This window comes from Xyrauchen texanus, chromosome 6, assembly GCF_025860055.1.
Source record: "Xyrauchen texanus isolate HMW12.3.18 chromosome 6, RBS_HiC_50CHRs, whole genome shotgun sequence".
Lineage (NCBI taxonomy): Eukaryota > Metazoa > Chordata > Actinopteri > Cypriniformes > Catostomidae > Xyrauchen > Xyrauchen texanus.
In genome coordinates, this window is record NC_068281.1 from 21,739,898 (window position 1) to 21,762,952 (window position 23,055).

A 23,055-nucleotide genomic window follows, 5' to 3' on the forward strand; every position below is an offset into this window, starting at 1 on the left:
TGTGACTGTGAAATGTTAATGTTGGTTTTTAAGTACTTTAAGAACACTCTCACCTTACAAGTCTAAGTGTTTTTGTGAATATACTGTAAATACAGATATGACAGCTATGATTAAGGTAGAAAAAACACTTGTGATTTTTTGATAAACTCTTGTGGCCTCTAAGCCTGAAGGTAATTATATTGAGATCAAGATGACTTAAGAGAGGCATCTGAGAGGAGCCTGAGAGGCCAAACAGAAAATGAGAGAGGTCAAGGTGAGTGACAGAGAGCCTGTAATTACCTGCTCAAGCACATCTGTGACTTACATGGAGGAAATGCACCCCAGGAAGTGAGATTGAAATCATCACACTCATCACATACACTAACATACACACAATGTCCCTCTTTGTCTGTGGTGCCGGTGCACTGCCAGCAGAAGCTGAGTGTTTTAACATGAGGTGCTTTGGGGTTTCATTCTTCAAGGTGCAGAGGCACCATCTGTGATTTGTATAGTCTTGAATTTGAAATAACAACACAGTTGTGTGCAGTGGGACAGCCAAGAATAGCAGAAATACCTCAAAATTGTCCATTGTGTGGGCACCATTGTAAAAAATTATAATAAAAGTATTTAAAATAAGATGTAAGAATCTCATGGATTACTTTAAGCATAAAGTCAAAGCATGATGCAAATATCATTTGTAACAGATGAATAAGAGTCATGTTTATGATCAAATAAATGATGTCTATATGATAGTGTAACGGAATGAAACTAGGAAGCAAGTTGCAAGTGACAGTTGGTTTATTAACAGCAAAATGTGAAGATTGGGAAAAGTCCGGGGTAATGGTCTAGTGGCGCAGAGTCTCCAATGGTCAGGTGATCGTGGTGAGAAGAGTGATGAGAAGTGTAGAACGGACACGAAGAATCCGGGAAACAGCAACAGAACATGAAACAGGAACAACGAGAGAACTGGACTGGAACTTCAGAGTGGAGAACAACACTGGACATCACAAACAACGATCTGACAAGGAGATGAGAGAGTGGTGAGAATTTAAAGGGAATGGGAATGAGGTACAGCTGGTAAGAGGAGTGATTGCGGCAGAGCGCTAATCACGGTAACAAGCAACACGCCCACACATTCACGCACACACACACACAATATGAACAAGGCACGAGACAAGGAAGAGACATAGGATTTAAATACCGTGAAAGTACCCCTCCCCCTAGGAACGCCTCCTGGCGTTCCCAGGCTCCCTTACCTGCCGATTGTAGTCATCGATAAGGGAGTGATCCAGAATGTCTCTGGCCGGCACCCAACTTCTCTCCTCCGGACCGTAACCTTCCCAGTCCACCAGGTACTGAAATCTGCGTCCCCTCCGTCTTGAGTCCAGAATAGTTGACCGAATAAGTAGGTTCCCCATCTACGGTCGCGGCGGGGGGGGGGGGGGGGAACCGGAACCGGCGGGTTAATGCGGGAATATAAGACGGGTTTTATTTTGGATACATGAAATACGGTGTGAATTCTCCTGTACGCTGGAGGAAGGTTGAGGCGGACTGCCACCGGACTAACAATCTTGGTGACAGCGAACGGGCCAATGAATTTAGGTGCAAGTTTATTAGATACGGAACGTAGAGGAATGTTCTTAGTAGAAAGCCACACTTTTTGACCAACGACGTATACGGGAGGCCTAGACCGGTGGCGATCAGCTTTGGCCTTGGTGCGTGACCCCACTTGGAGTAGAGTCTCACGGGCCCTAGTCCAAGTGCGGTGACACCTCTGGACGAAGGCATGAGTGGAGGGGACCACGACTTCGGATTCCAGACTAGGAAAAATAGGTGGCTGGTAACCTACACTACACTCAAACGGAGATAGGCCCATGGATGATACTGGTAACGTGTTGTGGGCGTACTCAACAAATGACAGTTGTTGACTCCATGAGGAAGGATTCTTGGATACCAAACATCGTAACGTTCTCTCCAGATCCTGGTTGGCTCGCTCAGATTGACCATTGCTCTGGGGATGAAACCCTGAGGACAGACTAACAGTCGCTCCCAGTAATTTACAAAATTCTCGCCAAAATTTTGACACAAATTGGGGTCCTCTGTCAGAGACCACATCTGTCGGGAGGCCATGTAGCCGAAAGACGTGGTCAATGACAATCACCGCTGTCTCCTTGGCAGAGGGTAATTTGGGCAAGGGAATGAAGTGGGCCGCTCGAGAACCGGTCCACCACGGTTAAAACTACCGTGTGTCCCTGTGAGGGTGGGAGGGCGGTGATAAAATCTAGAGCGATATGGGACCAGGGTCTCGATGGCACCGGCAGCGGTTGAAGTAACCCATCTGGGGGTCGATTGGAACTCTTACCAGTGGCACAGACTGAGCAAGCCAAAACAAAACTGTGAACGCCACGAGCCATCAAAGGCCACCAGAATCGTTGCTTGACTAAAAATCTAGTTCGATTAACTCCTGGATGACAAGCCACATTAGAACAATGTCCCCACTGAATAACGCTGGACCGTAACCCTCCGGCACAAACAAACGGTTCGGTGGGCACCGAGCCGGGCGTTACCCCTTCTAAGGCCGTCTTGACCTTCGATTCGATCTCCCATGTGAGTGTAGAGATGAATAGCGCCTCTGGTAAAATGCACTCGGAGTAGACGGGCGCTCGGAGTGATCAAAAATACGAGATAAAGAATCGGGTTTGATGTTCTTGGAACCCGGGCGGTACGAGACAGTAAAATCAAAATGACCGAAAAAAGAGCCCACCGAGCCTGCCTGGAGTTTAATCTTTTAGCTGTGCGAATATATTCCAAGTTCTTGTGATCGGTCCAGACGATAAAAGGTACCCCGAACCCTCCAACCAGTGGCGCCATTCCTCCAAAGCTAACTTGACTGCCAACAACTCTCTGTTACCAATGTCATAATTACGCTCGGCTGAGGACAAGCGATGAGAAAGAAACGCGCAAGGGTGTATCTTGTCGTCTGAAGGAGAACGCTGGGATAACACTGCGCCTACCCCCACCTCTGACGCATCGACCTCTACCACGAACTGACGTGATGGATCAGGGGTTATCAGGATGGGGGCTGAAACAAAGAAACATTTCAGTTTGGCAAACGCAGCCTCAGCTGCGTCTGACCACCTGAACGTTGTTCTGGGGGAGGTCAAGGCGGTCAGAGGTGCGGCTAGTTGACTGAAATTGCGAATGAAACGCCGGTAGAAATTGGCGAACCCCAGGAACCTCAGTAGGGCCTTACGAGACTCTGGACTTGGCCAATCTACCACAGCCTTGATCTTCTCAGGATCCATGCGCATTCCCTCAACCGACACGATGTACCCTAAGAAAGGAACAGACTGTGCATGAAAAACGCATTTCTCTGCCTTGACAAAAAGCCCATTCTCTAGCAATCTCTGAAGCACTAGCCGGATGTGCTGCACATGTTCCTGGAGAGACGAAGAAAAAATCAATATGTCATCCAGGTAAACATATATGAACTGATCAACCATGTCTCGCAGCACGTCATTGACGAGTGCCTGGAAGACCGCTGGGGAGTTGGACAGGCCGAACGGCATGACCAAGTATTCAAAGTGCCCCCTGGGGGTGTTAAAAGCGGTTTTCCATTCATCCCCCTCCCTGATGCGGACCAAATGATAAGCATTACGTAAATCCAATTTCGTGAAGATAGATGCTCCCTGCAACCTCTCAAAAGCTGAAGACATCAACGGCAGAGGATAAGTATTCTTTACCGTGATGTTATTCAGCTTCCGGTAATCAATACAAGGTCGCAGAGATCCATCCTTCTTCCCCACAAAAAAGAATCCCGCCCCCGCTGGAGAAGAGGAAGGGCGGATGAATCCACTAGCTAGAGAATCAGAAATATATTTCTCCATAGCCTCCCTCTCTGGAACCGAGAGTGAATATAACTTGCCTTTAGGCGGAGATGTACCTGGCAATAACTCTATGGCACAGTCATAGGGACGATGTGGAGGGAGAGAAGCCGCCCGAGACTTACTGAACACCTCCTTCAGGTCCAGGTACTCCGCGGGCACGTTAGCTAAATCCACCACCTCTTCCTGAAAAACAGAGACAAAAACAGACGGACAGGCAGAAACAAGACAAGACTTATGACATTGATTGCTCCACGCTGACACAGACTTAGACTGCCAGTCCACTCTTGGATTGTGATGGGTGAGCCAGGGATGACCAAGGATGATGGGGGCAAGAGGAGTGTCCAGTATGTAGAAGGAGATGGTCTCGGCATGATTGCCAGACGTGACGAGAGTGATGTCTTCAGTGGCTAGGGAAATGGTGGGAAGTTTCTGGCCATTGAGGGCGTGTACAGCGATCCGGTGAGTGAGAGACTTGAGGGGAACTTGGTGGTTAAGTGCAAAGGTGTAGTCCATGAAATTTCCTTCGGCCCCAGAATCCAGCAGTGCTCGGCAGTCGTGACGGTGATTGGACCATTGAAGACTTACCGGAAGGAGGGTAGATGTGGATGAGGTCTTCTCGGCGGAGATCCCAACCGATAGTAGCCTCATACTTACTATCGGGCGGATCCTTTTAAAGGACAGTTGTAGGCAAAATGTCCAGCTCCTCCACAGTACAAGCAAAGTCCCTGGGATCTCCGCCTTTCCCTCTCCTCCCGAGAAAGCCGGGCTCGACCCACCTGCATGGGCTCGGGATCACAGACGGGGCTGAACGCGCCCCGCCTCCAGAGCATTGGCCGCCAACTCGTCCCGATGGGTGGTTGGTTCAGTACTCGCCGTTCCACTCTGGACAACCTTGCGTCCACTCTAAGCGCCAGGGCGATCAAGTCGTTGAGCTTGGTGGGAAGATCCATGGCGTATATCTCCTTCTGGACGCGGTCAGCCAGCCCATGCAGGAACATGTCCCACTGCGCCTCCTCGTTCCATTGGCTCTCCGCCGCTAGCGTCCGGAACTCAATAGAAAAGTCTGATACAGATCTCTCTCCCTGACGCAAGTCGGCCAGCACTCTGGCTGCCTCTCTACCTGAGACAGCACAGTCAAAAACTCGCTTCATCTCCACGGAGAGTGTTTGAAAAGAGGCGCAGCATTCGTCTTGATTCTCCCACACCGCCGTTCCCCATAGAGCCGCTCTCCCAGAAAGTAGCGTCAGAACAAAGGCAACCTTGGTTCTTTCATCACAGAATGTCCTGGGTTGTAGAGAAAAATGCATTGAGCATCGTGTTAGAAAAGCTCGGCAAAAATTAGGTTCACCTGAATATAACTCTGGAACTGGTAGGCGGGGCTCCGACTGGGAGGGGGCCGCTGGTGGTGGTTGAGGAATCAGCGGTGCGGGTGGCGCAGTGGGAGCTCGCAGAAGTTGAATTTGCTGGGTGAGTCCGGACACCTACGCCACTAGAGCCTGGACAGCGTGAGCCGTGTCATTGAGATTCTTCTCTTGGTTCTCCATACTGAAATCTGCTGTTCATCACGTAATTCTTCTAGGCTGTCTGAACTGTTACTCGCTGCTTCCATCTTGTGGTCAGATCGTTCTGTAACGGAATGAAACTAGGAAGCAAGTTGCAAGTGACAGTTGGTTTATTAACAGCAAAATGTGAAGATTGGGAAAAGTCCGGGGTAATGGTCTAGTGGCGCAGAGTCTCCAATGGTCAGGTGATCGTGGTGAGAAGAGTGATGAGAAGTGTAGAACGGACACGAAGAATCCGGGAAACAGCAACAGAACATGAAACAGGAACAACGAGAGAACTGGACTGGAACTTCAGAGTGGAGAACAACACTGGACATCACAAACAACTATCTGACAAGAAGATGAGAGAGTGGTGAGAATTTAAAGGGAATGGGAATGAGGTACAGCTGGTAAGAGGAGTGATTGCGGCAGAGCGCTAATCACAGTAACAAGCAACACGCCCACACATTCACGCACACACACACACACAATATGAACAAGGCACGAGACAAGGAAGAGACATAGGATTTAAATACCGTGACAGATAGCATATCATTATTTTGAGATTGCATGATAATACATAAGAAACAATGTATCTCCACTCTCCAATATGGCTCCTTTTGAGGTGCATTTTTCACATTCTTCTGAAGCTGTAAATTATTTCCTGGCCTGCCAGATTGTTACAGTATCAAATTCTGAACATATGTAGATATACTGTAAAGCACAATATACATCAATGAACAGCCTTTGACACTGATATAAAAATATGGTGTACAAAAATAAAACTTTATAACTATAACAGATGACATGTTCTACACATTTGGACAGTAACACTTATGTGTTTGCATGCATAACCCCCGTTTCCTCATTGCAAGAAATGCTTAAAATCTTTATGTGTATAAAATAACTTGGATGAACAAGCATTGGATGAACAAGCAACATACTGTATAGTTTTCATAAAAACATGCAAGAAGATTTCTTGTAATGAATTCACCATATTTACAAAGTATATATATATATATATACATGTGCAAGGACACAAATGGAAAACATTGAGACTCAGTTTTCTCAGGACCAGATGGTATCAATGTCTTTTTTCCCATGAGGAGATTTTTCGTAACAGTACTGGCCTTAAATGCAGCTCAGCAAGACCAGCAAACCAAACGTGCAGTAATTACTGCCTATTACATTACCAAGAGCTCTATTTCTTTGCATCCGTCCTTGGAGAATGGTTTCAAATGACCGCAAACACTCTGAATGCTTTGCCTCCTGTGGGATTCTGTAGGCTAAAAGGAAGAATAATGGCCAATATTAATTAAAATCCAGCACGACAGAAGGATTCATGATTTAAATACAGTATGATTCATTAATCACCTTTAAGAGACTCATTATACCCCCAAAATACTATTTAGCCAATCAAAATAAAACCAGACCGTGTAGGTGGTCTGGTTTTATTTTACAGAAACTCAAATTCTTTAAGATTTTGGTTCAGCCACCCACTAAATATAATGATTAGGTTATCCAACTGAGCTCATAAAGAGGGATATTAGATAATAAGTCAAGAGAGTTACTTCCAGGCTGAAGCCAACATGGCAGTGACTCTGAGAAGCTGACTCAACATAGTACCTATCTGAGGTAATTCCATTTTGGTAGGAACCCTTGTATTGTCTCCTCTTGTCCACAGGCATTACGTCCAGATAACCACCCGAGTCACTCCGAATCACTCCTGCGTGGATAGCTGCCCTACATATACTGGACTTCTGCTCGGTGGGACAGAGACAGAAACAGATCAAATTTTTCTCCAGTAATTGTAACAGAACAGTTACAGTTATTAACTTTTAATAGATGTAATAGAACAACCCAGAGGAAAATTTAATTGCACAAGTTCGGTAACTTACGTAAGTCAGGAGACTTTATTGAGTTATAGGTTATGTTTAATTTAACGAGACAATTGTTGACCTATCATCAGAGAAAAAAGCTTTTCAATTTATGTGGATAGCATAGATCTTATTATCTTAGAATAATTGAATGAGAATGAGACTACAGTAGTTCTAATAAAGCAGTAGGTGACATCATAATATTTGTAATAGGGCAGCGATTGCACAATACACACTTCAGACTATTTAAGGTTTATGCATTTTAATTATGTGACAAATTTCCACCAAATTGAATAGAGTAATCTTTAAATAGTGTATATATTATAACTTGATAAATAAATGTGAAGTATTGAAATAAAAATAAAAGTTTTTTTGAGGGATATTTCATTTTATTTTATAAAATGACATGCAGAAAATGTCCATCTAACCTGTCAGATATCACCAAAATAAGTGCCATAAAATATCACATCTGTCTCTGCAACAGCCCTAGGCTTGGTAAACAGTGGCGAAAAAGATGTCAGCAGGCCTCAGTCAGATTGTTTGATTCGCAGTAGACTTTCTGCCTGTCAATCATTGTGTGTTCACAGGGCAGCCCATATATGCTTGTCGGTATATAAAAGTGTCAGTAAGGTGCCCTGCTCCTACGAAACACTCAGGGTCAGACAGCAAAAGGTTCAAGGGGACACTCCCCCTCCATCTGCTTCAACAAAACACTCACTCTAGGGTTTGTGTGTGTTCGCGGAAAGAGGGGGGCATGGCTAATTCAATGGCTGGTAGAAATTCAAAAACGGCTAAAATCCCTTACAGAACATTTAATTAGGGGTATGAACGTCAACAAAATTCATTCTTAAACAATACTGTCTGGTAAATGGCAAAACAACTACATTAAGAATATTTACAGTAAATAAATCTAATCAACACCATTTCTTTAGATCTTGTTTCAAAATCATAGCCTTAGTTAAAATCAAAATAATATGCACAAAGACTTACATCTGAATAATAGTGGGTTCCAATTACTCTTGCAGAGCTGTCATACAAGCAGTTACGTGGGCAATACAACCTGAAAAAACCAATCATGTTAGTTTTTGTTTTACTAACAAAAAAGTTTTTTTTTTTAGTTTTTTTTCTTTACCATCTGGTATTTTGTATAATCTGTCAAGTTTATTTCTGTATAACATAAATTTACCTGGGACAGTGTCTGACTGGTTTCTTAAAAGGACAGAATTGTGACACTGTGGTTTCACAGTTAACAGCTTTCACTGGAAGTCACAAAACATTGTTGTTAAATTTATTTTATGAAATATCTGGCAACATTATCTCATAAAAAGTAAGATCAGATTGACATACTCGCACTGACCTTGGACAATTGATACAGTGAAGGCATTGGCACTTTGATTTTTCCTGAGGAACAACATGACAATCAAAAATGAGAGCAGTGCTGAAACTGCATCTAGCAGCATGAAACATGTGGGGTCTGTGACTTACGCTAGAGTCTGAACTCCATTCTTGAAGGACTTTGAGAATCGTTGCCTTCTGCCCACCCTGGTGACATCCAGCCAGCCTCCATCATCATCTATTATTCCAGCATGTAAGCCACATCCACAGATACTGGATTGCTGGAAAAAAAAAACAACATTAATGAGAGAGACCCTGAGCTGACCACAATCTATCCATAATAGCACAGTATTTAAAATATGTAACTGGATAAATCAGCTTACAAATTGTATTTGATATCAGCCAATATGGGATGAAGCACAATACTGTGATTTAAAAAAAATAATACTTACCAAGTCATAATTAACTGATCCAATTACTTTTCCATAGTTGTGCAAGCAACCTGGTGGGCATTCATACCTATTAAAAGATTTACCAGGCATTAAATAATTCATAGTTCCATGATCCAACCACATACTATTGTAACTATAAACATAAGAGTCATCCAAATTACCTGTTACAGGTAGTTCCTTTGCAATGATCACGTAATATAGTTTTACATTCTACTTGCTGAGCTTAAAAAAAAAAAAAAAAAAAGACAAGAGTGTTTAAAGTTTGATTATCATTTGATTAAACATACACACTCAGCTTGTAACACATAAAGGTGCACAGTACAGACAAAGTAACGCCTATGCTAAATGAATGAAAACATGGAACTTTTCTTGGATATCTTGATCTTAACTGAAGTTTAACCCATAAAATTGAATAACAAGTCATCTTACACATTTGGGAAGTGCTGATGACTTCATTCGTCTCAACGTTTTCATTGGGAGAAGGTGTTGGAGACTCATCTCTGTGGTGAGGGTCATGGCTTTGGACTGGCTCGGGTTCTGGTTCGATATAGTTACTTTCTTCTGTCTCAGGGCTATATTGTGTATGACTGCCATCATCTAAAGAGAGTACAGTAAATGAAAAATGAAAAATCCTTTCATCATTTACTCGCCCTCATGCCATCCCAGATGTGTATGAGTTTATTTTTTCAGCAGAATACAAACAAAGATTTTTAGAAGAATATCTCAGCTTTTTTGGTCCATATAATGCAAGTGAATGGTGGTCAGACTTTGTAGCTCCAAAATCACATAAAGGAAAAATAGAAGTAATTCACAAGACTCCAGTGGTTAAATCCATATCTTCAGAAGCAATATAATACTCAAAATCACCACTTTCACTTTTACATCCAAAAGTCCCATGTGGTGCCGGTTTAGTTTCATATATGAAAGTGAAACTTAAACTGGAGATTTAGAGTAAAAAAGTGCTTAAAATGTTTCTGTTTCTCAGTAATACCTATTATATCACTTCTGAGGATATGGATTTAAACATGGAGTCATATGGTTTGCTTTTATGTTACATTTGTGTGATTTTTGGAGCTACAAATGTCTGATCACCATTCACTTGCATTGCATGGACCTACAGAGCTGAGATACTTTTCTAAAAGTCTTTGTTTGTGTTCTGCTGAAGAAAGAAAGTCATACACATATGGGATGGCATGAGGGTGAATAAATGATGAGAGAACTGACATTTTTAGGTGAATTATCCCTTTAACTCACTAATGAAAAAATTATGTTTATCTAAAATTACCTTTATAGCAGAGATTGTTTCTGCATCCACCCCCATAGCTGGGGGGACAGGCAGAGCATGGGGTTCCGTGCTTGTATGGTGCATGTCCCCACCAGTTACCACTGAGAAAAAGATGCAAATTTACAAAAGCTAGGAATAAGGCATGTTTAGAAATATGTATATCACAAAAGACAAAGCAGAGCTGGGTGTTCTTACGGAGGAGAGTAATTGCAGACCAGGTACACAGCTTTGGCCCAGATCATCCCCCAAACATTCATGTTGTAGCACACATTGATGGCACAGCCAATCTTATTGCTTGTGGCCCAAACAAGCTGTGAACAAATCATAATATTAAATCACATTGGTTGACTTAAAGGGACCTGTGACAACCGCCAAAGGAAGGGACGGAAACAGGTGTCAGCTTAAGGGGTAAGCTTTTTATTTCTCTTGTTCACTATACACAATATCGGTGTTGTGGGGTTTTTTCCTTGGACGGGTTGTCGGGCCCCCATGCTCCGTCACTGCTGCCCTTTTATGCAGCTTTCCTCATGTTACTGAAATTAGACACAGGTGTTAGTCATCATTTTAGCTCAGGTGTGAGCGCCCTTACCGCTTTCTCTCCCGGACGGGCGCTTGACCACGCCCCGCTGCCACATACCCCCACCGCCCGACTCAGGCCGGGCGTCATCCGCCTGCCTACCACTCCCCCATTTCTGGAGAGGAAGTCAGCGGCAGCCATCTGCACCCCCGGTCTGTGGACCACCTTGAACTTAAAAGGCTGGAGGGCCAGATATCAACGGGTGATCCGGCGCTAGTATCTTTCATGCGGTGGAGCCACTGCAGTGGGGCATGATCCGAGCAGAGGGTGAAGGCCCGCCCCAGCAGGTAGTATCGGAGGGTGAGGACCGCCCACTTGATGGCCAGACATTCCTTCTCCACGGTGCTGTACTTAGTCTCCCTCAAGGAGAGCTTCCGCTAATGTACAGCACCGGCACTCCTCTCCTCCACCACCTGTGAGAGTACGCCCCCAACCCTCTGTCTGAAGCGCCCGCCTGCAAAAACAAAAGGGAGAGAGAAGTCAGGTGCATGCAAAAGCGGCCCCCACAAAGTGCAGCTTTAATCTGTGTAAATGCCTGTTGGCACTGCTCCGACCATTGGACCGGATCTGGAGCCCCTTTTAGTAAGGTCAGTCAGCGGGCTGGTGACATCCGAATAATTAGGTACAAACCGCCTGTAATAGCCAGCCAGCCCCAGGAACTGCCTCACCCCTTTTTGGTCTTGGGTCTAGGGCAAGTCGCAATCGCCGTGTCTTGTCAATTTGGGGACGACCTGGCCATGACCCAAGTGGAACCCCAGATACCGTACCTCCACACGCTCAACCGCAGCACTTTTTCGGTTTGCCGTGAGCCCCGCCACCGCAGCGCATCTCAGGACGGCCCTCAGATGTTGTAAGTGCCGCTGCCAATCATTGCTATAAATGATGATATCATCTAGATAGGCAGCGGCGTAAGCAGTATGCGGTCTGAGGATCCTATCCATGAGGCGCTGAAACGCGGCTGGTGCCCCGAACAAACCGAAAGGAAGCGCCACGAATTGGTGTAATCCGAACGGCGTGGTGAAGGCCGCTTTTTCACGGGATATTGGTGTCAAGGGATCTGCCAATATCCCTTCGTTAGATCCAAGGTCGAATAAAACCGAGCAGTACCTAACCGATCGAAGCAGTTCATCAACACGGGCATTGGGTATGCATCAAATTTAGACACACGCTGACTTTTCTATAATCCACACAGAAACGCACAGACCCGTCGCTCTTGGGAACAAGGACGACCGGGCTGGACCAATCGCTGTGAGATTCTTCTATTACTCCCATGTCAAGCATCAGCGCCCAATTCTTCCCTAACTATTTTCTTTTTGTGTTCGGGCAAGCTGATAGGGGCGGCAACGCACCACTACGCCCGCCTCGGTCTCGATGTGGTGTTGTATGATGTCTGTGCAGCCCGGTAGGGAGAGAACACGCCTGCAAACTCCTTTTGAAGTTCGGAAACCTCTGTGAGTTGGCGTGGGGAGAGGTGGTCTCCACAAGGAACCGGGTGTTAGGATTGCGGGCTTTGTTTACCTCCGGTCCGAGCTCCGCCTCTCCGAACTACCGTTGCTAACGCCACAGAGGCCGCCTCTTCCCTCCACAATTTCAGGAGGTTGAGGTGATATATTTGATGCGTGCCCCTCTATCGGTACGCTTAACCTCATAATCGAGATCCCCAACTCGTCGTGGTGACCACAAAGGGTCCTTGCCACTTGGCGAGTAATTTCGAGCTCGATGTTGGGAGTAGTACAAGTACTTTATCTCCCGTGCAAATTCCCGTAGCTGAGCACCCCTGTCATACAGCCGGCGCTAGCGTTCTTGAGCCTGGAGCAAATTCTCCTGTGTTAATTGCCCCAGTGTGTGGAGTTTTGCTCAAAGATCAAGAACGTATTGAATTTCATTTTTAGCATTAGAAGGTCCCTCCTCCCAAGCTTCACGGATGACGCCGAGGACCCCGCGTGGGCGCCGCCTGCACAGCAGCTCAAATGGGGAAAATCCCGTGGAGGCTTAGTGGACCTCTCAGCACTGCTAACAACAAGGGGTCCAGCCACTTATCCCACTTCCTAGCGTCTTCGGCACGCAATTTACTGAATCATATTTTTGAGTGTTTTATTAAATCGTTCCACCAATCCATCCGTCTGAGGATGGTACACGCTAGTGCGAATCGACTTAATGCCCAATAGTTCGTAAAGTTCGCGAGCGTTCGTGACATAAAAGTAGTGCCTTGGTCGGTGAGGATTTCTTTCGAACCCCCACCGGAGATTATTTTGAAGAGTGCCCCGCAATACTACGTGCTGAGATGTTGCTCAGAGGCACTGCTTCCGGATACCGCTGCGTAATCTACCAGGACTAACACAAAGCGATGTCCGCGTGACGTCCGCTCTAATGGCCCGACGAGGTCCATTCCAATTCTCTCAAGGGAACCTCGATCAATGGAAGGGGCGCAAAGGCGCTTTTGGGGTGGCCGGTGGGTTTACCAGCTGACATTCACGGCACGCCGCGACACCACCTGCGGACGTCGCCGCCAATGCCCGCCAATAGAAACGGGCTATTAGACGAAAAGTGTTTTCCGCTCCCTAGGTGACCGGCCATAGGATTATAGTGAGCCGCCTGGAAAACCATTTCCGGCGTCCGCGGAATCAACAATTGTGTCACCTCCTCCTTTGTTTGAGCCGCCCCGCGCCACTCTGTACAACCGATCTTTAATAACTGAAAAATACGGATATGAAATGGCGATACCCGGCCGGAGTTGTTGACCATCGATTACTCTCACTTGGTCAAAAGCGTGCTTAAGGGTTTCATCCCGCGACTGCTCCAAGGGAAAGTCCCCCTCAGGGAACTCCCTGAGAGGAGGGGTGACCCCCTCGCCCCTTCCCTCGTCACTCGGAGCAGCCTCCCTCTAATACACTTCTAAAATTCGGCCAATCAGTACCCAAGATTAGCGGATGGGTGAGGCGGGAACTAACCGCTGCCTCCACACTATGTTTTTCTCCCCGGAATTTGATCGCTAAAGTCACCATGGGGTACTTGTGAATATCCCCATGCACACACCTCACCCTCACCCGCTTAGCTGTGCCCAAAGCCCCGGTTGAACCAAGCGTTGGTGGATGGTGGTCTGATTACAGCCGGTATCCATCAATGCTTGGTATGTACCCCCTGGATCCTACTGACCGTATGCCCAGCCCGATCGGGCAGCCTGCGGACATCGGGAAGTGGTCCGGTCTCCGCACCTCCAGCAGACCGGCCCAGGCGCCACGGCCGCACCTGCAGCTGGCAGGCGCCACCACCTGAGGAGGAGAGCGGCTGAAGGACGGGAAGGGTTAGGCGGTTTCTCCCACGGCCGGGAAGTTGGCCTGGTGTATCCTCCACGCCTGCGGGGGCAGGAACGGGCCCTGGGGAGAGAGCAGAGCGAGAGGGAACGGGGAGAAGCAGGGGAAGACACAGGGAAGGGAGAGAGAGAGAGAGGGGAGGGCGCATCCGCCTCGGTATCGCCGCCAAGTGGTCCTCCGTGAGCTGAACAGCTGCCTCCAGCGACGCCGGGCGGTGGCACTGGACCCATTCCGCCGTTCTCCTGGGCAGTCGCTGCGCGAATTGCTCCAGTACCACCTGATCGATGACTCCTCGACGTCGCGGTCCCCCGTGAGCAGCCACCGCCGACAGGCGCCCCGAGCCTTTGAGCAAACGCAAACGGGCGGTCGGACTTCTCAAGCTTCATGCTCCGGAAGAGCTGGCGATTCTCCTCCGGCTCCGACCAACCCGTTGCAGAATGGCCCTCTTTAGGTCAGAGTAAGCCAGGAGGTTAGTCGCCGGCAGTTGTTGTGCCGCGAGTTGTGCTTCCCGGACAGGAGGGGAATTAGACGGGCTGCCCACTGTTCGGGCGGCCAGCCCCAGATTTCAGCCGTCTTCTCAAATAAGTCGAGGAAGGCCTCAGGATCATCTGCTACCCCCATCTTCTGTAACGTGGGTGGGGGCAGCGTAGCGTGAATGTCCGGGGTCGCGGCTGGGGCCGACGCAGCCTCCTGGCTGAGGAGGCTCCGGATAGCAAGTCGGTCCTCTGCCTGAGCCCGCATGATCTCGAAGAACCGCCGATCTTGATCCTGCCGGAGCTCAAGCAGGGATTGTTGGTGGCCTTGATGGAGAGTAGCGAGGGACTGGAGGATTTCCGCCAGCTGGGAGGACTCTATGGGGCGACCTTGTTCCATAACTCATAAAAAAAAAAATAAATGTTCCCGGGTTTCGCACCAATGTGACAACCGCCAAAGGAAGGGACGGAAACAGGTGTCAGCTTAAGGGGTAAGCTTTTTATTTCTCTTGTTCACTATACACAATATCGGTGTTGTGGGGTTTTTTCCTTGGACGGGTTGTCGGGCCCCCATGCTCCGTCACTGCTGCCCTTTTATGCCGCTCTCCTCATGTTACTGAAATTAGACACAGGTGTTAATCATCATTTTAGCTCAGGTGTGAGCGCCCTTACCGCTTTTCTCTCCTGGACGGGCGCTTGACCACGCCCCCGCTGCCACAGGACCGTTCTCCCAAAAGTGAAAATTCTATCATCATTTACTCACCCTCATTTTGTTTCAAACCTGCATGACTTTCCTTCTACCATGGAACATAAAAGGAAATCTTAGGCAAAATATTAGGGACTGACAGCATCAGTCACCATTCACTTTCATTGCATGGAAATAAGATGTAATAAAAGCGAATGGTGACTGAGGCTAACATTCTGTCTAACGCCACAGTTGGGTGTAAATCACATGGGGTTTGAACAATAGAATTCTCATTTTTGGGTGGACTATCCCTTTAAGAGCACATTATATACAAATGCATATTTTTCTGGCAAAGCTTTGGAGTTGGTGTTGTTGAGATGGTGACTGTGGTTTTACCTGTGTGTAATGTGTGCAGACAGGTCCAGAGCATCTGTATGGGCAGTAAGGGTTACACTCCTGTGGATAAGGGTAGCTGAAATCTCTCACCTCATCATACCAGGCTTGGACATGAAATGTTGGAGGCCTGTCTCTAAAGACGATAATTTTGAAAACAATGACAGTTAATACCTTGGCTGCGATCTGAAAAAAATCAGATGCAGTTCTTTTAAAAGTTTCAGAATTGAAATTTGGAAGTGCTTTTTTGCTGATAATAAATGATGCAATTGCTTTTAGAAAGTTATTCTGGTGTGACTTCACTATCTAACATGGGGCATGTAAATAACAGAGCACTAGAAGGTACAGGAAAACCAGCAACAATTGTCTTTCAGCTCCCAGGCCTTAATTTTTAACTCTAATGAAGGCCTGGGTGTCGAAATGCCAATCCACATGTTGTTGGTTTACCTTATACTAATGGAAATGGGTAGTTGATGCATAAAATGTCCATGAACATCAAGATTTTATATATATTTATATACATAAATATATTTATGTCACATATGACCCATTTTAATCAACTTTTGGCCTTCACTTACTCCATTTGAAATCTTTTATTGTAAATTAATTTTTAGAAGAACAAATATTCCATGTAGACTCTCAATTAAAATTAGATCTATAAAGCAGCATGCATAACAATTATAAAGGAAAATATTATGTTTAAAATAGTTTCGACGGACTTTAGCACATTGCAGGACAACACTGTTCTTCAATGCTGTAAGTATTGTCAACTACCCAATTGTCTTTATCAACTACCAATACAGCACCTGCCCCAGTGAGCTCCAAGGTTCTGCCCAATTTGCGTAAGTAGGTGAGAGGGTCCATGTTCCCACAGACAAGTGAGTGCCCAGTGCTCAGCACTCCTCTCCAGTTCTGGATCCCAAACCTGTCCCACACACAGCACAGAGTGAGGCTTATCAATATTATGGCTGCTGTATAACTGTCATACTTTTTATGTTAAGTAAAGGTAAAAGGTCCAAACATTAAAACACAAAAGAGTATGTTCTGAGAAGCAAAACAGCACCTCCGAAAAACATTTGATTGCTTGATTCAACCAGAAGGTTGGTATGGATCTAAAAGTGGGCCAGTTGAAGTTAAAAACCATAAAGAATTTGTGTTTCACTAGCTTGGGACAAAATGCGTATTACAGTAACACTGCGCTTAGGATCTCCACAGGTTTACCTGGGGTAGTTTAAATTGTTTTGTTTAAAATAATAGGCTCAGTGTACTTTTCTGCACAGGGTTCTGATTATTTCACTACAGATCAGGCTTAATTTAAAATTACAAATGTGTAGTTTGCCACACTGTGCTAATCTGTTCCATGTGTGCATGGCTAAGGTGCATTCCATTCTGGCAGTCCTCAACATATACTATTCTTGAACTATACCTTGATAATTCTGATCTTTTATATCGCACAATGAATAACCTGAAAAAAGAGAAGAATTTTCATTTAAATCTTACCTTGGAGCCCAACATTGCCTTTATAGTTTGCAATGATGATATTAATATCCAGTATATAGAGTATTAAGTCGTATTTTTCGATAGCATGACTACAGCAGGAACAGTACTGTGTAATGGCCTGTGAATGTCAACAACATGCACTCTAGGTGGCCTGGGTAGCTCAGCGAGTAAAGATGCTGACAACCACCCCTGGAGTCGCGAGTTCGAAAACAGGGCATGCTGAATGACTCCAGCCATGTCTCCAGCCAGGGCCTGGTTGATAGGGAGGGTAGAGAGATTTGTCCTCCACCACCTGGATTGAGGCGAGTCACTACCCCACCACGAGGACTTTGAGTGCATTGGGAATTGGGCATTACCAATAGGGAGAAAAAAACAAAACAAATAACATGAGCTCTAAATGTTTGCCAGAAACGAGCATGTGATAACTCATTAAAGTCTTATAAATCTATAAATAAAGTCTTTAAAGGAATAGATCACTCAAAAATTCAAATTCTCTCATCATTTACTCACCCTCATGGCATCCCAGATGTGTATGTCTTTCTTTCTTCTGCAGAACACAAATTATGATTTTTAGAAGAATATCTCAGCTCAGTAGATCCATGCAATGCAAATGAATGGTGGCCTGATTTTGAAGCTCCAAAAAGCACATAAAGGCAGTATAAAAGTAATCCAAATGACTCAGTGGTTAAATCCATGTCTTCAGAAGTGATGTGATTGGTGTGGGGGAGAAACAGATCAATATTTAGGTCATTTTTACTATAAGTTCTCCCTTCCTGTCCACTAGGTGACGATAAGCACGAAGAATGTGAATCACCACAAACAAAAGAAGAATGTGAAAGTTAAAGTGGACATTGATCTCTTTCTCACCCACATCTTTCATATTGCATCTGAAGGGATGTATTTAATCACTGAAGACTTTATGGATTGCTTTTAGGCTGCACTTGCATTGAATGGACCTACAGAGCTGAGCTGTATATATATATTTTAAATCTGTGTTTGTGTTCAGCAGAAGAAAGAAAGTCATACACATCTGGGATGGCAAGAGGGTGAGTAAATGATGAGATAATTTTTATTTTTGGGTGAACTATCCCTTTAAAACACTGAAGACTGTAGCAAACTTACTGCATCTTAGCTGAATGTGCATAGAGATGCAAAACCTATTGAGATTGTATGTGGCCTTTGAGACCTCTCTTGACATAGTTTATTTGTTGTGATGACTAATTTGCTTTTACACCAACCATCTGGGTACATTTGGGAGATGTGCATCCTCTGTGACTCCCTTCACTTCCTTTTCAGTGTAATTAGAGGACTATTGAGAGTGGAGGTGTTTCCTCACCTACCTGGGCCCCACTCAAAGACACATTCTTTAAAACTTTGCTGAGGTATACTGGGTTCAGGGGGGTTGTCCCAGAGCAAGTCAAAAGTAATTTACTAAGAATAATGTTTTGGTAAATGTCCTTTTACATCTGATTGTAAGCAGTCATATGGACTGATCCACATGCAGTCATGGAAATGTAATCATATTCATCAATTCACTGTTTAGTTACACACTAAAGCTGAACCTAAGAACTAAATGAGTGTTATAGCATTGCAGAGTTTGTCCAAGTTTCTTCAATATGTGCATTCACTGGGATTCAATCCCACAATGTTAATGGTCTAAGCACTATGCTCTACTAGTTTTGCCACAAGAACATAAGGTTACATTCTATGTTCATTCTAGGTCTGAATCAACATTTGCCTCTATTGTTGCCAATGGTAATGCAGCTGGAAGAAGCAGCCGTAGAATTATCAGGTCTCATTTGGTGAAGGCCCACTGCTCAGGAAGCAAAGAGAGGTCTGGCTGAGTGCCTTGAACAATAGGTGAGCCACAGTATGTGGGAAGGAGAAGCTGCGTTTTGGCCTTGTTGATGGACTGTTTGTTGTAGACCACAAACTTGACTGGAGTTCAGTGTTCTTGAATGCATCTGTACAAAGTGTACCTCATTTATCATGGTGCAACCTTGTGCACATTTGTGTGGTACTCAATATTGCTTGGCAGAGCCCTCCATACATTTACATAAATTATAAGAACCCCCATGACCCCCTCAAAAAAAAAAAAAGATTTTTACTTTGAAATTCCAAGGGAAATTTGCACCTGTTTTGCTGTGCACAGTTTGTCAGTGTCAGGGAAAATCCTGAAATCTGGTAGCATAATGTATACTTTCTGTTTGCTTTGGCTTAAACTTAGGTTTATATGACAACTTAGTTATATGACATCTAATAAGAGGTTTTCATTACATGGCAGATATATATAATCTACTTTTCTTTGAATCTCATGCAGTTTGCTGTCAATAAATCTATTTAACTTCTAAATATTTGGCAAGTTTCCAATAAGGTGTCCATGTTTTGTCTCTAAGTACTGTTGTAATTCAAACTGGCTCTTAACTATCATTAGTCAAATGATTCACACACATACACAGGGGGCCACAGTTTGAATACCACCGACTATTGCTAATTGTATTCTACATGATGGACAATCATAAGAAATTTATTTTTGTATTGACTTGACTGTCTCAAATCAGGTCAAACCAAGTCTCATTTTTGGAATATCAGGCAATCAAAGTTCTTTTATTCATCAGCAAATCTATATACGATCCCAAATGTGCATTGCTTGAAAGAGGTCAGAAGAGGAAGCAGGCCTCAAATGTAGCACCATAATTTACTAGGATTGTGACTGAGGGAGAATCATGCAGTCTTACCATGTATTCCATGTTTGAGGCAGGGGGATACACTTGCCCCCTCAGCTTATTATGCAGGTCAAGAATGAGCTGGATATCGCTCTGTGAAATTGCTCTCTTGCCCCTTGGCTTGGATTGCCACCACGCCTCATCTTTATCCATGTATTTTTCCAGCAAAGCCTCCAAGTGGGTGGCATTGGGAATCACCACGGAGACCACAGTTTGAACAATCAGAAGCAGCACAAGGCCACTATACCAGTCTTCACGTCCACACTTCATGTTTACATACACTGTCAGTGACAAAATACAAAGCTTTATTTTTTCTCAGCCTGTGAAACCAAAATTACTTTGTTTCAAATGTAAATGTAAATTGTGTTTACGAACATAAATGTTAAATATATTCATTATATATTATATAATATTTTAATTCAGTTATGAATTTATATGCAATACATAATATAATATAATATAATAATGTATATATATATATACACACTCACCTAAAGGATTATTAGGAACACTAATACTGTGTTTGACCCCCTTTCGCCTTCAGAACTGCCTTAATTCTACGTGGCATTGATTCAACAAGGTGCTGAAAGCATTCTTTAGAAATGTTGGCCCATATTGATAGGATAGCATCTTGCAGTTGATGGAGATTTGTGGGATGCATATCCAGGGCACAAAGCTCCCGTTCCACCACATCCCAAAGATGCTCTATTGGGTTGAGATCTGGTGACTGTGGGGGCCATCTTAGTACAGTGAACTCATTGTCATGTTCAAGAAACCAATTTGAAATGATTCGAGCTTTGTGACATGGTGCATTATCCTGCTGGAAGTAGCCATCAGAGGATGGGTACATGGTGGCCATAAAGGGATGGACATGGTCAGAAACAATGCTCAGGTAGGCCGTGGCATTTAAACGATGCCCAATTGGCACTAAGGGGCCTAAAGTGTGCCAAGAAAACATCCCCACACCATTACACCACCACCACCAGCCTGCACAGTGGTAACAAGGCATGATGGATCCATGTTCTCATTCTGTTTACGCCAAATTCTGACTCTACCATCTGAATGTCTCAACAGAAATCGAGACTCATCAGACCAGGCAACATTTTTCCAGTCTTCAACTGTCCAATTTTGGTGAGCTCTTGCAAATTGTAGCCTCTTTTTCTTATTTGTAGTGGAGATGAGTGGTACCCGGTGGGGTCTTCTGCTGTTGTAGCCCATCCGCCTCAAGGTTGTGCGTGTTGTGGCTTCACAAATGCTTTGCTGCATACCTCGGTTGTAACGAGTGGTTATTTCAGGCAAAGTTGCTCTTCTATCAGCTTGAATCAGTCAGCCCATTCTCCTCTGACCTCTAGCATCAACAAGGCATTTTCGCCCACCCCTTTCCCTTTTCACACCATTCTTTGTAAACCCTAGAAATGGTTGTGCGTGAAAATCCCAGTAACTGAGCAGATTGTGAAATACTCAGACCGGCCCGTCTGGCACCAACAACCATGCCACGCTCAAAATTGCTTAAATCACCTTTCTTTCCCATTCTGACATTCAGTTTGGAGTTCAGGAGATTGTCTTGACCAGGACCACGCCCCTAAATGCACTGAAGCAACTGCCATGTGATTGGTTGATTAGATAATTGCATTAATGAGAAATTGAACAGGTGTTCCTAATGATCCTTTAGGTGAGTGTATATGTGTGTATGTATATATATATATATATATATATATATATATATATATATATATATATATATATATATATATATATATGCATTATGTATTGTATTTAAATTAATATATTATATTAATATAATAGAGAGAGAGAGAGAGAGAGAGAGAGAGAGAGAGAGAGAGAGAGAGAGAGAGAGAGAAATCACTCTAAAAATATTTTTAAGATTTACAAATTTCAGTTTCATAAAAAAATAACATCCAATTGAATTGAATAGTCATTAAAAAGTATTTAAAAAAAACATTCCACAGTTTAATTTAACGGATTGTATTATGCAATTCAAATGTACAACTCTTATAAATAAATAAATAAAGTTGTGTACATAAATATATAACACTGTGCAAGACTTAGGAATATGGAATGATGATAATACATTTAATTTGTGTCGAGTCATTAGCGGGGACGCTCATTAATAGAACAGCTCATAAAAGTTTGACTGAAAAGTGCAGTGTAAGCACTTTCACATCTAAGATCCACTTGTGATTGATTTTTGAGTGCGCCTTTTGCCACACACACGCAATATTTCATATGGTCGTGTCCTGCATTAAAACTGACCGTTAAAGTGTTTGAAGTCACTCAAATCTGTATTGGAATAACTCTTTACTTTTACAGTAGTTACACCCGTTCAGCAGCATCAAATCAAACAACATAGTATTACACATATTTAACAGAAAATTCTAAGTGTTCTTCTTTACATTTAATTGAAGCCAAGCAAGTTACCTTCAGCGTCCGGTCCCGTGTGTGGATGGGACGTCAAGGTCCGGAGTTAAGTTACTGAAATAATGATTCGCTGCAATTTGGGGATTATTTCAAATAGGCCTACTCTTGTCCATCTAATTGCTTTCTCCGTTTCAAATTTCACGAGTCACCATTAGTCATTGTGCGGTAAAATGATGAACGTTCAAATGTTTAAACTTGTGAGGCAGCTTTTCTCATTTATACTCATGATTTGAGGTCAATGAGGCGTAACTTCCTAAACCACGCCCACTCCAAACAGCTCACACGCATGTGATTGTAATGTATTGTAAAAAATAAAATGATTCTAACGATCAGCGTCATTTTGAGATAGATCATTTGACGGTTATTTCCAGTTCAAAAGAGCGCGAGCACCGTTGATGGACTGAATTCACTTCTGACACTTTGAATCCGAGCGTATGTAGCTACAATCGATTTCCAGCCCTAGTCAGGAGCTGACTCGCAAAACACTACAGAAAAAGTCAAGTTTGTCAGTCAAAGAGCAAACGCACTATACTAAAGCATTGTTTATTATGTTTTAAAACAGTCTGTATATCTTCTAAAACGCAGATGTTAA

General features: G+C 44.2%; 1 protein-coding gene across 1 annotated transcript; it reads right to left on the reverse strand.

Moving 5' to 3' along the window:
• Positions 1–777: 777 nt before the first annotated feature.
• On the reverse strand, positions 778–22,632 carry LOC127645547 (cysteine-rich secretory protein LCCL domain-containing 1-like). Its single transcript, XM_052129201.1, has 16 exons — positions 22,464–22,632; positions 20,037–20,305; positions 16,605–16,723; positions 15,802–15,934; positions 10,552–10,667; positions 10,357–10,457; positions 9,501–9,668; positions 9,233–9,293; positions 9,072–9,138; positions 8,770–8,900; positions 8,642–8,685; positions 8,471–8,543; positions 8,275–8,344; positions 7,034–7,167; positions 6,601–6,693; positions 778–997 (listed from the first exon to the last, which is right to left on the reverse strand). Exons 2-15 carry the CDS (start codon positions 20,292–20,294, stop codon positions 6,642–6,644), a joined length of 1,527 nt encoding a protein of 508 aa, XP_051985161.1. The 5' UTR covers positions 20,295–20,305; positions 22,464–22,632; the 3' UTR covers positions 778–997; positions 6,601–6,641.
• Positions 22,633–23,055: the final 423 nt, after the last annotated feature.